General features: G+C 41.1%; 1 protein-coding gene across 1 annotated transcript in view; it reads right to left on the bottom strand.

The window, feature by feature from the left end:
* LMO7 (LIM domain 7) overlaps positions 1-13,500 on the bottom strand; it is a 148,362-nt gene that overhangs the window by 71,276 nt on the left and 63,586 nt on the right. Inside the window, exon 4 of the mRNA XM_082221440.1 lies at positions 6,917-7,023. Coding sequence (XP_082077566.1) covers positions 6,917-7,023 — 107 coding nt within the window. The remainder of the gene's footprint in view (positions 1-6,916; positions 7,024-13,500) is intronic.

Genomic DNA, 13,500 nt, shown 5'->3' on the forward strand with positions numbered 1-13,500 from the left:
ACATCTGACTCCACTAGGAAGCTGTGGTGAATCAGGAGGATAAAGGCACCACAAAATTTCAAGGAGGACTGAACTCAGGTTATCATACACCTGTAATGATTGGGATGTGAGAATAAAACTAATGGGGAGGCAACACATGAAACCTACAAGCACTTATATAAGAAATAATACTATTTAAGAAATGCCCAAAACTATACGACATGACTCGAGAAGGACATAAATGCTTAACTCAGATATGTACCATTACGCACACCTGAAGCTGCGCAAACTAGAATATTACAATCCTTTGCTCACCTCAGATTTTTCCTCTATCTCTCATACTATCCAAACCCAGGGCTATGTAACAAAGCTGAATGTTGGAAGTGCTTCATACATCACATATGTAAATTATAGGGTGGTATTTACTTCAGTTTTACTCAGGAGTAGACCCGCTGAAATTAACGAACGTGAATAAGTTAGGTCTGGTGCTTCTTTCCCTAGAAAAATAGGTGCTGGTACTCACCATGAAGTTGTTATAGTGAGTGCCACACTTTTTGGGGCGGGTTTTTTTTTAAAAAAAAACCAACAAATTTATTTCTAGACTTTTAGGGGAGGTCTTTATTCTTCTTTCTTTTGCTGGAAACTTATCTGCTACAGGTCTGCTGGTGAGCATGTGCATTTCAGACCAGTGATGCCAGTAAGTACATTATTATTATTTTTAAAAGATACAAATCTGATTTGTTTTGCTTTCTACAGATTGTTATAACAATGTGACAAATAAAGCATCTCTGTTGGCACGTGAACCCGCTTATCAGCATTTAGCCTTTTAGTACATACAATACTTAAAATTTTGCAGTACATGCTGCCGCTTCTCAGCAACACATAGTATAACCAACAACCACTAACTCAATAATCTTGCTTGGTTCAGAAACACAGAGATGCCAGAAACAGAAATGTCTGTGAGGTAAGCAGTAAGAAATATTCCTGAAATTTGGACAGAATGAATCCAGTCCTCCTGGGTCCTGCGAATGCTAGAAGCCTTACAAGCCTGCTGTCCTTTTCCATTTGAATAAGCTTAGGTAGGATCTTAACTGTGTTTGCCCTCAAAAATGAAGTTCTAATTCTGTTTTGGTTTAGCAGCATACAGGCAACTAGATTATTCTTCACCGTACAACTCTGTTAGCTGGCTTACTTAATGAGATTTACAGGTTATTGTTTGTATTTTTTTAAAATTAGCATTATGCTATAATTAACATCAACAAAAACCCTAATATATCATAACAGATTAAATACACACAATACTTAAATTCCAGAAGATAACCTATCATACCGCATGATTCCACATTTGATATATGAAAGGTGCATTATAATATAACTCTTATATGCCCAATGCTTTCCATCACTAGAGTGCTACACTTTTTAACAACAACAAAAGAGGGGCCAGTACTGCATACCCTTGAGCACCCCCTGGGAAAAAGCACTGGTTAGGTCCATTAATTTTAATGGGTCTACTCTGAATAAAATTCAAGAGGTACTGATTGCCAGAAACTTGGATAGCTTTGAAAAGGGATTAGACGTATGCAGGGAGGGTGAGGTTATCAATAGCTTGTGGTCATGATGACTGTGTGCTACCCTTCACTGTCAGAAGCATATGCCTCCGTATGCTGGTTGCTGGGACTCTCAAGAGGGGAAGTTGCTGTTGCACTTATGTTCTGCTTGCTGATTTCCCATAAGCATCTGGGTGGTAACTATGGGAACAACGCACAGGGTTAAATGACCCTTGTGCCTGAACCAGATGTTTGTAGGCATTAAATACTATTGCATCCAGTAAGACGTGTGTAAGTAAATATACCTAAGCAAGGGTATAATATCTATTTCCATTTTTACAGTCCATAGATAGATCCATTTTTCAATCTATAAAAAAGAGAATTTCTACAAAGCAGATTTCTGTAAGGATTTCTACTGTGAGTTTTCTTTCCAGAACTAAACAATACCAGTGTTTCCAAATCTATGGTTTCGATATTTATAAAAGTCTCAATTTTAAAACATAACAAGGCATTGAAACTTCCAAACTGTGCGTCACAGGAAGAATTAAAGAGTCTGAAATGTACTGTTTAGCTCTACCCATGCTACTGCAAGTATTTTTAGCAAGAGTTTCACATTGCACCCTATAATATTCTCGGCTGACCTTAAAGCACATTTACTTCCTACAGAAGCAGAGATTCATACTCAACTCCCCCACCCACCCACCGTGCAGAAAACATGTCCCAATAAAATAATTATACACTATTTTCAGTAGTTCAAAATCTAGGCATTCTCCCAAATGACTAAACACATACTTACTGAATTTCAGTGTTTATATAGTTCCAATCCTAATGCTTGAAAAGGCAGCAATTGGTGTAGAAGTTCTCAGTCTCCCCTCCAGGGGTTGAGAATATACATTAGCTGTTTGCCACCCAACTCTCCAAACATAACTACCTGCCTAGGTAGCATTTAGGAAGGAGTCCTGTCTTTAGCCTCTACGCTGAAACTCACAGCTGCGCTGAAGACTCTTTGAAGCCGAAAATAACTGGTTCTGAACACCATTATGAACAGTCCGCTACAAATATACTTGCAAACACTAGTTTAAGAAAACAATGTTTGTCTCATAAGAAACGTTCAACTTAAATTCCAAAGTCTAATGTTCCTTTATATGCTTAAACGCACTTATGAAAAGTGTACTGTGTAAAGTACTGTGAACTGATATTGGTTAACACTCTCCTAAAAACTCTCAGCACCCTTTACAAACTACAGTTCATAGGATTAACTGAGGGTAGCCATAACTGTTAGAGGTGTATAAGAATGTTTAAAAGTATGGTTTGGATGTGGTGTTACTCTAAAATGGGTATTTCGTATGTAACTGTCCCTCCCTCCAATTTAAATCATGATTTAAAGCTGAACACCAGACAGGTTTGTGACATGCTTGAAAGCTCCAATTAAGAGAAACAGACATGTCATTTTCTTACACGACTTCTCATACATACATCATGACGCTGTGCAAATTCTAATTAAGTTAATGGGAGCTGTGATAGTGCTTTTGTCTCTCTAGGACCAGGACAAAGAATCTTCTCAGGAGGTGGTGTCCCTTGGGTAATGATGCTTTCATTGATAGTATGATCTGTCAATAACTGAAGGTAATTGTCTCGTGTTGGGACTAGTCCACTGCTGATTATATATTTATTTGCCTTAGTCCGGGTTGTGCAAACAATCTTTGCACAAATCATTAATTGTTAATTGAAGTGCATTGTTGTTGTTGTTTTGCATTTGATAGCAGCTACTAGACATTGTTTGCTGTAATTATAAATCAGCTTAACTAATGAAGAAAGTAATATTTATTTGTGAGTCTGATGTCGAGCTCATCATAATGTCTGTTAGTTCTTACTCCAAGAACTGTAAGAGATACCAAAATGATAACAGCAGTTCTCAAATTGAGCTACCATTCCACCATTAATTTCACTGCCAATTACTACATATCCCTGTTGCTCATTTTGGAGTAGAGTTCATGCTTATAGTCTTAAGGAATATCTTGCACAACTGTTTCCTTTTAAGCTATCTGATCTCAGTTTCAGCTTATTACATATCCTAGTGACTATAGCTGAAGATGAGCTCATGTCACCTTCCAGCAGGAAAACAACCACTGTAGACTGTAGAGGTAGTGTGGTTTATTGTTGCTTTGCTGCAGTATATTTTTGATTTTGGGAAGCTAATCAATACCTTTGCAAACCTAAAAGGAACCGGGTATACAAACAGTAAATCACAAAATGTTTATTAACTGAACTCAGCTTTACTGTTAATGAACAGAATTATTTAAGTTTCATTAGGCCACTGTGACAAGTGCCACAATGTTGGCCACAGGATTCATGACGATATACAATGTTTGTGTGGTAGTGGAAGGGGTATCATAACATTTCTTGACAAGGGAAAACTCCTATAACTTTATTTAAAGGAATCCAGGGAAACCTTGCAAATAATCAGGCGAAAGTCAATCATCCACCCCCAATCCATTCATCTGAGTCTCCCCTCCACCCCCTACTCCTGAAGATCTCCATTTCTCTTCAAGTCCTAGAAGACATGACACAGCAGGAAGGAGGGGCAATTGCTATTACTGCCAAGCTATGGGCTGGCATCAATGGTAGCTGCTTCCTTTCTATTCTCCATACTTAAAGTTCCGGGGGGGGGGGAGACTCTGGACCCAAGGGCAGCATCTGTATCATGACAGAGTCCAAGCTTGGTTTCCCCTCACTCTCCTGCCTTCACACACATAGAAGGTGGGGGAAGAGATAAATTAGCCAGCCAGACAATCACAGCTGAGGTAACAGAACTCATCTCTCTTTGGGATGTGGGACAACAGAAAACACAAGGGACAGTTCCACAGCATTTGCAGCAGAGTTAGAAGGATGTGCCTTTTCCTAGCCTGCTCCTGTTAGAGCAGGGCTTCCTAAAGGGGTTGGTATTGACCCCCCTAGTGTCAATGGGTCTGTGAAGGGGTGAATAAAGACCTAGAGACTGAAAGGGAGAGGTGGTCGGCTGGAGCCTTCTCTACCTGGCCCTTGCTCCGCCCCCCAGCCAGCAGCTGATTGGCTAGCCAGGGAGGGGGCGTAGCGATGGCCAGCAAGCAAAAAGGGGGGTGTCATCCAGGTCGCAAACCCCGCCCACCTCTTTAATGGGTGAGTGGTAATTACAGGACACAGTTCAAAAAATAATAATAACTGGGAACTATGAGCCTCGGAAACAAAGGGCATGGACATGTATAGAGTACACCTTCATTGCCAGTGAGGAATGGAGGGTATTTCTTGACTTAATTTCATTTACATTTGGGTTAGTGTCGATGACAGCTTTATAAGCTTACCAAGGGGTCAATGAACTCACGAGGTTTCGGAAACCCTTTGCTAAAGAGGAATGAACACAATGCATGTGACCTCTTCCACCACTACCAGGATGCTTTTCAGAATGGGGCACACCAAGACCCAGGAAGGCTGATGGAGGGAACAGTCCCATTCACTGCCTCCAGAAGAGTCAGGGAGTTTGTCTGCAGAATCGTTGCTTTGCTTTTACAGCAGAGAGAGCCAGCCTTCAGAACAGGAACCTGCATAATAGTCTCTCTTGGTTGGCCACCTGGAGATAACCTCTTACACATATCATCCGATCGATCAACAAAATGGTTTTTTGCAGGGCTGGTTTTGATTCGTAGAGTTTTCAGGTTGCTGCAGGCTTAGTAATGCTGATTTCACAACAGTGTTTACCATTCTTAAACTAACATTCTTGGCAACTGCATTCACACGCATATTGCCCTTCTCAAATGGCCTGAAAGACCAAGGGTAAAGGTTTCTCTGAATCCTTGCATTCTTGCCTTGTTGATTACTGCCCTACCTACTTCTCCACAACCTGTAACCACTAGCACAGGTTAACAGCCCAGGAAACACTTCCTGTATGCTGTATTTACCTTAGTAACACTTGTTAACGACAAAATTCTTGGCAACGTTTTAAGGACTTTGTCTTCAGCGAAACTCCTGGCCGTATAGTAAAGCAAGCTCTGGCAGTTCCAAGATTATAGAAAGCAATGAATAATTTGTTCAAGACCTAACATTTATATTATCTCGTGAAACAGACTATAATAATAGCAATTATACATAGCCTGAACACACTGTACTTAGCTTTCCTTTTCATGAGAATAGTTTCTCTCTGATACTGCACACACTAAGACTTCTCAAACCTATTCTAATAGTGAGAAAGACTGCCCTCAGGAATAATGAAATTATTCTTTATTATTGTCATTATTATATGGTACTCTCAACACTCTCAAATGCTTCATATATATTGTTTTCAGTAATTCATACATCAGCTTTTATGGCAGGGCACTGTTATCAACCTGATATTACAGACGGGTCACTGTGGCCAAGATTTAGAAGCTCAACACAACCTTTGATCACTGAACTGCTTAGGAAAAATGAAATCAAGGACTTCTAAGTCCACAACACATAAACTTAGTCACTTTTACAAGGCTGGGCAGATGAGGACCTACTGGTAGATCTCTAGGTAACCTGCAGTATCTCACCAGGGGTTTTTTGTGAACAATTGTTTAACAATGTCATTTAAAAAAAAAAGTGCTTCCTCCTCATCTTGAATTAGGTAGCTGAAGAGAAGAAAGCTTGGGGTAACAGTGGAGTTTTTTCATGAAAGGACTACAAGTTCAGTTCAGGTGCTGAAAAGTTCCTAGGCTCTGCATATGCTCAGAAGCACCCAGTTCTTTTATTCTAAATCTATGTCCTTTGCACCTGGTTGTTAAAACTTGGGGGTGGGGTGTTGTTTAGTAAAAACAAGCGAAGTAGATATATGACAAGCCTGCAGTCTGCCCAACTCTGCACTACACAATATTACCTCTGTTAGTAATGTATCACACAACATTTTAGCAGAAAATCCACAGGCAACACAGTATGTCACTTGGGTTCAGCTCTCCAGTTAGCAGATTTCAAGATCTGAATGCTAGACCAAAGGTGGGTACATACATGCATAGCAAACACAGAGAGAAGAGTACCCTTCTGGTAATTACAAGCTTATAGTGAAGGCTTCCATTTTTACTTTCACATTTAAGAACTGTTGAACATTCGACTTTGCATCTTCAAGCAATGCAGCCATTAATTAGTAAAGCAGCTTGGCACATTTTAAATGTCAGCAAATACTTAAAAACAAAATGTACCAAGGTAGTTGCTCCAGAAAAATGGACGCAAATTAAATCCCAGCTTTTACAGGCTTGAAGATCTAAAGAAGCCTGACAGCTTCCATGCTGAACATACAAAGGAAACATTATATAAAATCCCTATATACATGAACAGCAGCACCACAGAAGTCACATTTGAATATTCTTAAAAGTCAACTGATAAAAACACAGGATACTTACTTGACAGTAACTCGATTAGATAGATCTTGAAGGTCACCAGGATGAAAAAGCTGAGCTTCTTTTAATCCAAGATTTTCACAAGCTTTCAAAAACACATTTATATTATCCTGTGAAGAGAAGTGGAAAGCAATTGCTTAGTTGAGCAACGTGAAGGAAAGGATTGCAAGCTGCTTAGCTGAAGTTTCAAAGTCCAGTATGCGGAGAAACAGAATGCCAATCTTCTGGATCATAAATGCTAGCAATATTTCATATGAATCCTCTGGTTAAGCAATGGTCTCTGTGACTGACAGACCACGTTAAAGATTACCAGGTACAAAAGCAGAAATGCTCAGCCAGTAAGCAGCAATCTACACTTTGATGTCAGCTCTGCAAACAAACGCCCTCTTTTCAGCTTTGCATGACAAGCCTCACCTCTCACATTTAAAAATAACTACAGCTACTGACATTCACCCACCCAGAAATGGTTGGCAACGGAGGAATTAAGAGGAGGAACTCTGTTTCTATGATTACAGATTGATCATAGAATAATGCACCTGGAATCTGGCTTTGGTTACCGAGCAAGCTAATACGAGAAGAAGCAAATGAAAGGCAAGAGCAAAAAGACACAGCACAAATGTGTGGTTTTCATTGGGCAAGCTGGAAAACATAGGTGTGGTTTAGCACTGACTTAACTACACCTGCTCAGGGCCAGCTGCTTGAGTCATGCACCGAAAGCTACAGGGAGACTTTGCAGTTCGTGTCCTCACTTTTTTAAAAAAATTACATGTGTACTTATGACAGCGTCTGGCTGGTCCACGTTAAACCCCGTCATCCAAAGTGGCCAAAGAATTTCTGCCCGTACATTCCAAAAGATACCTAGTAAAAATAGCACCCAGGAAGGGAAACAGAATGCAAATATACATGTCTATGATTGTGACATAAGCAATCCAAAGCTTTTAAAGTGCCTGCTCTTCGGCTAGGTGCTTCAAGAATAGTATAATGGGAGGAAAGAGATATCTGAAAGCAATAGCAAGGGAGAACTTCCAGTGAAATATACCAACAGTGTCAACCCTTCCTACAAAAAAATGGCACATACTGTTGTTTCATCCAACATCACCCTGGTTAAAAATGGAATCGCTGTGTAGAATTCATAAGGGGCAACATCAAGATTCGCCAATCTTTTTGGATTCTGAGACAGCGCTGGGGGGACCAGTCACAAAACATCTGCCATGGGTGGCATGGAATAACACAAAATTAGAAAAAGTACAATCACAGTGAATTTTTTCCATAATTTTATCTTCATATGAGAAAAGGTTTAACCTGTTGAATTTCTGCCTAGGAAATGAGACAGATGCAGGAAAAATGCACTAGAAAGGATATGAAAACAGCAGCTCTTGGGGGCCACAGGGATTCCTGTAGCCTTGGTGTCCAAATGTCTCACCATTTGCAGCTCTGATTTCCTTCACTAGGTTTAATAAACAGATAAAGCTACAGGCTGGCTTTAAAAAATAGTTCAAAATCTGGAGCTCTGAGTTGGCAACCTCTGGGCTAGACCCTTAGGTGGCAATAACTCAGGTTTTAATAATTTAACACAAATAATACTAGATACTCAGGATTTTACTTAGCAGCACTAGATATTTGATTTCACATTCATTTCACCTCATTGGAGCAGTGTATTCTTCAGATATATTTGCATCATTTGCCCGATTACTAAGTGGCAACTGGGAAGTTAACTGAGCGCCTTGATCAACAACCCTGGATTCTTTTACTTTGCACCAATCTATTCTATAATCCGCTAGAACCTTGTACTACAGTTACTGACTGGGGTGAAGCTACACTGGGCCCAGTACTGGTAAGGGAACCACAACCCAACTTCATGGGTTTTTAACCCTTATAAAATAAACTTCTTTTAGCCAATGAGCAATGTCAGAGCTGTGAGTGATGAATGCTACAGATAACTTTAAATGATCTAGGAATCTGTTTTCTCCAAGCAACGGGAAGGGGCTTCATTCTGAAGCTGTGCCCATTCCTAGCCCCAATTTCCCCTGGTATACATGTGAATATTGTCCAGAGAAATAATTGATCAATGTGTAGCAACGGCCTGGCAATAGCACACTCACCTGAAAGCAAAAGGCAGCAACAAAGACAAGACCTCCTGCTCTAACACAGGGTTAATTTCATGCCCCCCTGTGGCGATCACACAGGGTCCCCGGACGTTTCACTGTCTATTGATTCCTGTGCCACCACTTTATTTCTCGCTGCCACCACCCAGGCCCTATCTGGTACACTACTGAGTCCAGTCAGGGTTAAATTGGAACATAAACTTCTGTTTATTTATTGCAGTTTAACAAGCGTGTGGTTTCATAAACAGTATTGGTCAATTACAATCATGGGGTGCCTATCCAGACCTATACCTTCCACTACCTGCTCTCACTCACTAAACCACCTGTCAGATATTTACTTGTCTTCCTAGCTCCTAACTGTTCCTGACTCAGCTTATTTCGCTACACTAACTCAACCTACCCAGACTCTATCCCAATTCACTCCCACTCCAACCACCCACCCAACAAACTCCTCCCTTCGCCTCTCCCAGAGCTGGTTTTATAGTCCCTCTGACTCCACCCCCCTGGGTTCTGATTGGGTAACCAGTTTAACTAATTCACCTCCAGCACTCTCATATGTTAATGTCACACCCCAGCCCCCCCGAATTACCACTTTGAATTACTCTGCTTTGAACCATCATTATGATACCATACTTTTGGGGGAGAGGGGGGAGAAATGGCTGTGGTGGGTAAATCATGGGTTACATCATTCGTGCAAAGTAGCTCAGTGTTGCTATACTAAGAATGTTTTGCAGGCCCAGGGTGGGGCCCAAAATGTATATGACAACCCTGCAGTGCAGACCGATGTTGTCATCAAGTCTCTTGGCATATTGGGACTTCCCTCTCCCTCCCTCTTTCTTTTTTCTTTCGTTGGGAAATGCAGCTACAAATGCAGCATGTGATTAACTTATTCCCTCCCATGGGGGGGGGGAGAATGGACGTATTATTGCAGTGGGCTGTTCCTGATCCTCTAAACACAAAAAGGGGCATTCATGTCAAAGACTCAAGTCCCTTTTGTTAACAAAAAAGAAGGGGTTGGGGAATGAGCAGTTGTCTGACCTGTGCAGATAACACTGCTGTAGTTATCAGGAAGAGGATGAATAACCAAAACAATGCTTTTCAATTATACTGCTTACTTTTTAACAGTTTACTCTTGAATTTACCCAAGTACAGTGGTGCCTCGCAAGACAAAAAGAATCCGTTCTGTGATTCTCTTCGTCTAGCGGTTTTTTCGTCTTGCAAAGCAAGCCCATTGATGGATTAGCGCTATTAGCGGCTTTTAGCAGCTTATCTGCTGATCGGACCAGCTGATAAGCGGATTAGCGGCTTAGAAAAAGGGGGGGAAGGAAAAAAACCCAGCAGGAACTCGCAAGACACTGTCGTCTTGCGAAGCAAGCCCATAGGAAATTCGTTTTGCGAAGCACCTCCAAAACGGAAAACTCTTTCGTCTAGCGAGTTTTCCGTCTTGCGAGGCATTCGTCTTGCGGGGCACCACTGTATGGGCATCTGAATCTTGCTATAAATATTAAATGCTTTTTGATCTCCTGCTGCACCCGCTCAGCCCCAACCATGATGTGAAATACTGTGCCTGATCTTCCACTGAGTGTGGTATTGCCAGTCTAAGATCAAACTGAGGAAAGACATACAGTAAGGGTGCAGAACCTCTGGCTGTTTTCCACAAGCCATGCCCACCTGCCTCAAACTTGATGTCATACGTCATGTGTGGGGCAGGGGGAGGTGCAGCTGCCAGAATACAATCAGGAGCCTGAAAAGTATGTCTTTGGCTTTATCACCCATCAGCTAAACTGGATGTGCTAGCAAGTTCCCTGCAGGAGCTCACTTGTGCAGCCAGTGCCTGCGGAAAGTAGACTTCAGCATTACCACCCATCAGCTGATGGGCGGTAGAGCGAAGCCAGCTGGATCGGCTGCATGAGCAAGTCACTTTAAAGCACCAAAAAAGGCCTCAAGCACTCAATCATAGTGATGCCAGACCCTGCCCACATGTCAAGTTTGGCCTACAAGGCTAGGATCTCATAACAATCTGGCGTGTGGAGCCCAAAAGTCTCACTACCCCTGACTTAGTGTTACCTACCTGGTTTGCAACTCATGAAACTTGAGTTCTTTGAACGGCTTAGAGTTGGCACTTGGGGAGAACAGTGCTCTTCCAGCTCTAACAGCCAGGTGGTAGGCAGAAATAGAATGGGTTTAAGTATTTTGTACTATGAAACTATAATTGAGAAAAGCCTCTCACCTGTTCACATTCTTATTGCTTGTGAGAGGTTTATCTTTGAGGCCCTGTGAAAGACGACATATATTTGCATATAATGCAAAACCTATGCAAAATTCTGCTCTCTTCTGGTTTTTACCATTAAAGCCCTATGCGGCCTAGGACCCACATACTTATGGGACCGCCTCTCCTGGTATGCCCCATGGAGGACCTTAAGGTCCACAAATGACAACATTTTGGAGGTCCTAGGTTGCAAAGTGGTTAGATTGCTCTCAACTAGGACCAGGGTCTTTTCAGTACTGGCCCCGTCTTGTTGGAACGCTCTGTCACAAGAGACTAGGGCCCTGCGGGATTTGATATCTTTCCGCAGGGCCTGCAAGACAGAGCTGTCCCGCCTGGCCTTTGGTTTGGACTCGGTCTGACTCTTATGTTTCCCTCTGAGATTCCTGCATTGCAGAGGGTTGAAGTAGATGTCCCTTGGGGTCCCTCCCAACTCTAGGATTCTGTGCACACAGAGCTACTACTGCCACCTATTCCCCACAATATTTCGAAATATCCCTCCATGGTTTTGCTACATTGTTAATGCTGACTCCCCAACACACAGAATTATTATTTACCAAGACCTACAATTTCACTCTTGTGTGCTTGTATAATTGCATATATGAGTGCCAAAAGCTGTATTTCTCCACCCATTCCAATTATTGAATTGCGAGTCCAGAAAAGAAGGGCACAAGCGGATGAAGGAGGATTATTCCAGCAGCCAGATTTACCCATGATAGGCTCCATGTGATTTTAAGAGAAAAGTCATCCTTCAAATTATGGGACAACTTGTTTTGATTCTATCCAAGTATACACTGGTTACATTAAAACCAACTTAAATCCTCAAGAGGGAGCGTGGATCTATTATGTAGGAAACAAAGTTTAAAACCCTTGGCTTCCTGTTAATTCTATCTGGGCAGAACCCTCCCAGCTCTTCAGTATATTTGCTTTCTTTATTGTTTAAACAAATACTTATGAGGGGAGTCATACGTTCTCCTTACGTAACAAATATAAATTCCAGCATGCACACCCCAAAGTACCAACATTGCATTATTCAGCTAGGACAAACAGCTTTTACGTAGTATCAGAAATACAAGTTATGGCACATCTTTAACATTCAACCAGAGAGGCGGGGTGGGTGGGAGGTTAGGTTTGAAGAGGAAGCCTAAACTAAATTAGAACACTTAGTTTATGATGCAAAAACTACAGGAGTTTCTCCAGGCCATAGGAAGATTCAATCTTCCAACACATATTTTGGACTGTTTTCTACCATTATTTACATGCCTGCCACTCCGGTTTATGTACTATTCAAACCAGTGTTATGCAAGCAAAACTAGAACTAGACTTAATGAGTATGAATTAATTAGCATGAAATATATGCACAGAGTCTACGAGTCCAAAGGTTGCTGTTAAATATATACACATCCTTACTCAATGACTTTCAGTGTTTATTTTGACCACCTTAAGTTGCATTAGAAAGATTTTTGTTTAATTCCTTTAATACCTCACAAAACTTAAACAGCAAGGGAACGTAAGGGATTGGGCATACCAAGAGCTACGTAAGTAGAATCTAATGAATCATGACATTGTAAGAACATTGTATTACTATACCCATCAGTATTAGAAGCGAATATGCCAATTCAAATATTTAGTAACAGAGTCCATATTTACCAGTGAATGTGAAACAGCAAAGACCACCCCACCTTCTAAGACAAATTCTAAAAACCATAATTTATAATTACATTAACACTCTCAACTTTTCATTTAAAAAAAATCAAAGTCATGTGCCTCAAAGTTTTCTAAGTTATGAACTGTTGTCCACAGTTATGTAGAATCCCCCACCGCCCCAGAATTTTGGTATCCCTTCCTTTTAAAACATTTCACCCACATAACACAACACACACATCTTTTTCTACTCTTGGCTGAGTGAAAGAGATCTTTCTAAGGACCTAAACATGAGCTTTAATATCAAATCAGAAGGGTCTAGCAATATTTATGTTAAGACTGGAGATTCATAAAGATAAAGCAAAAAAGGGTGCTTAAACGGCTGCGTTCACACATGATGCTAAACCATGGTTTAACATTGCAAAGAAAAGCAGGAAAGAGCTACCGTACCTCTCCTTCATTGTCACAAGGATGCCTCTGGCAGAGTTTAAAGATGCCCAGATTAGCACTACAGTTAAACCAGGTTCTCTAGTTTGTTTGTTTGTTTGTTTGTTTGTTTGTCTGTTTGTGTG

This window comes from Podarcis vaucheri (genome assembly GCF_965113315.1).
Source record: "Podarcis vaucheri genome assembly, chromosome: 4".
Lineage (NCBI taxonomy): Eukaryota > Metazoa > Chordata > Lepidosauria > Squamata > Lacertidae > Podarcis > Podarcis vaucheri.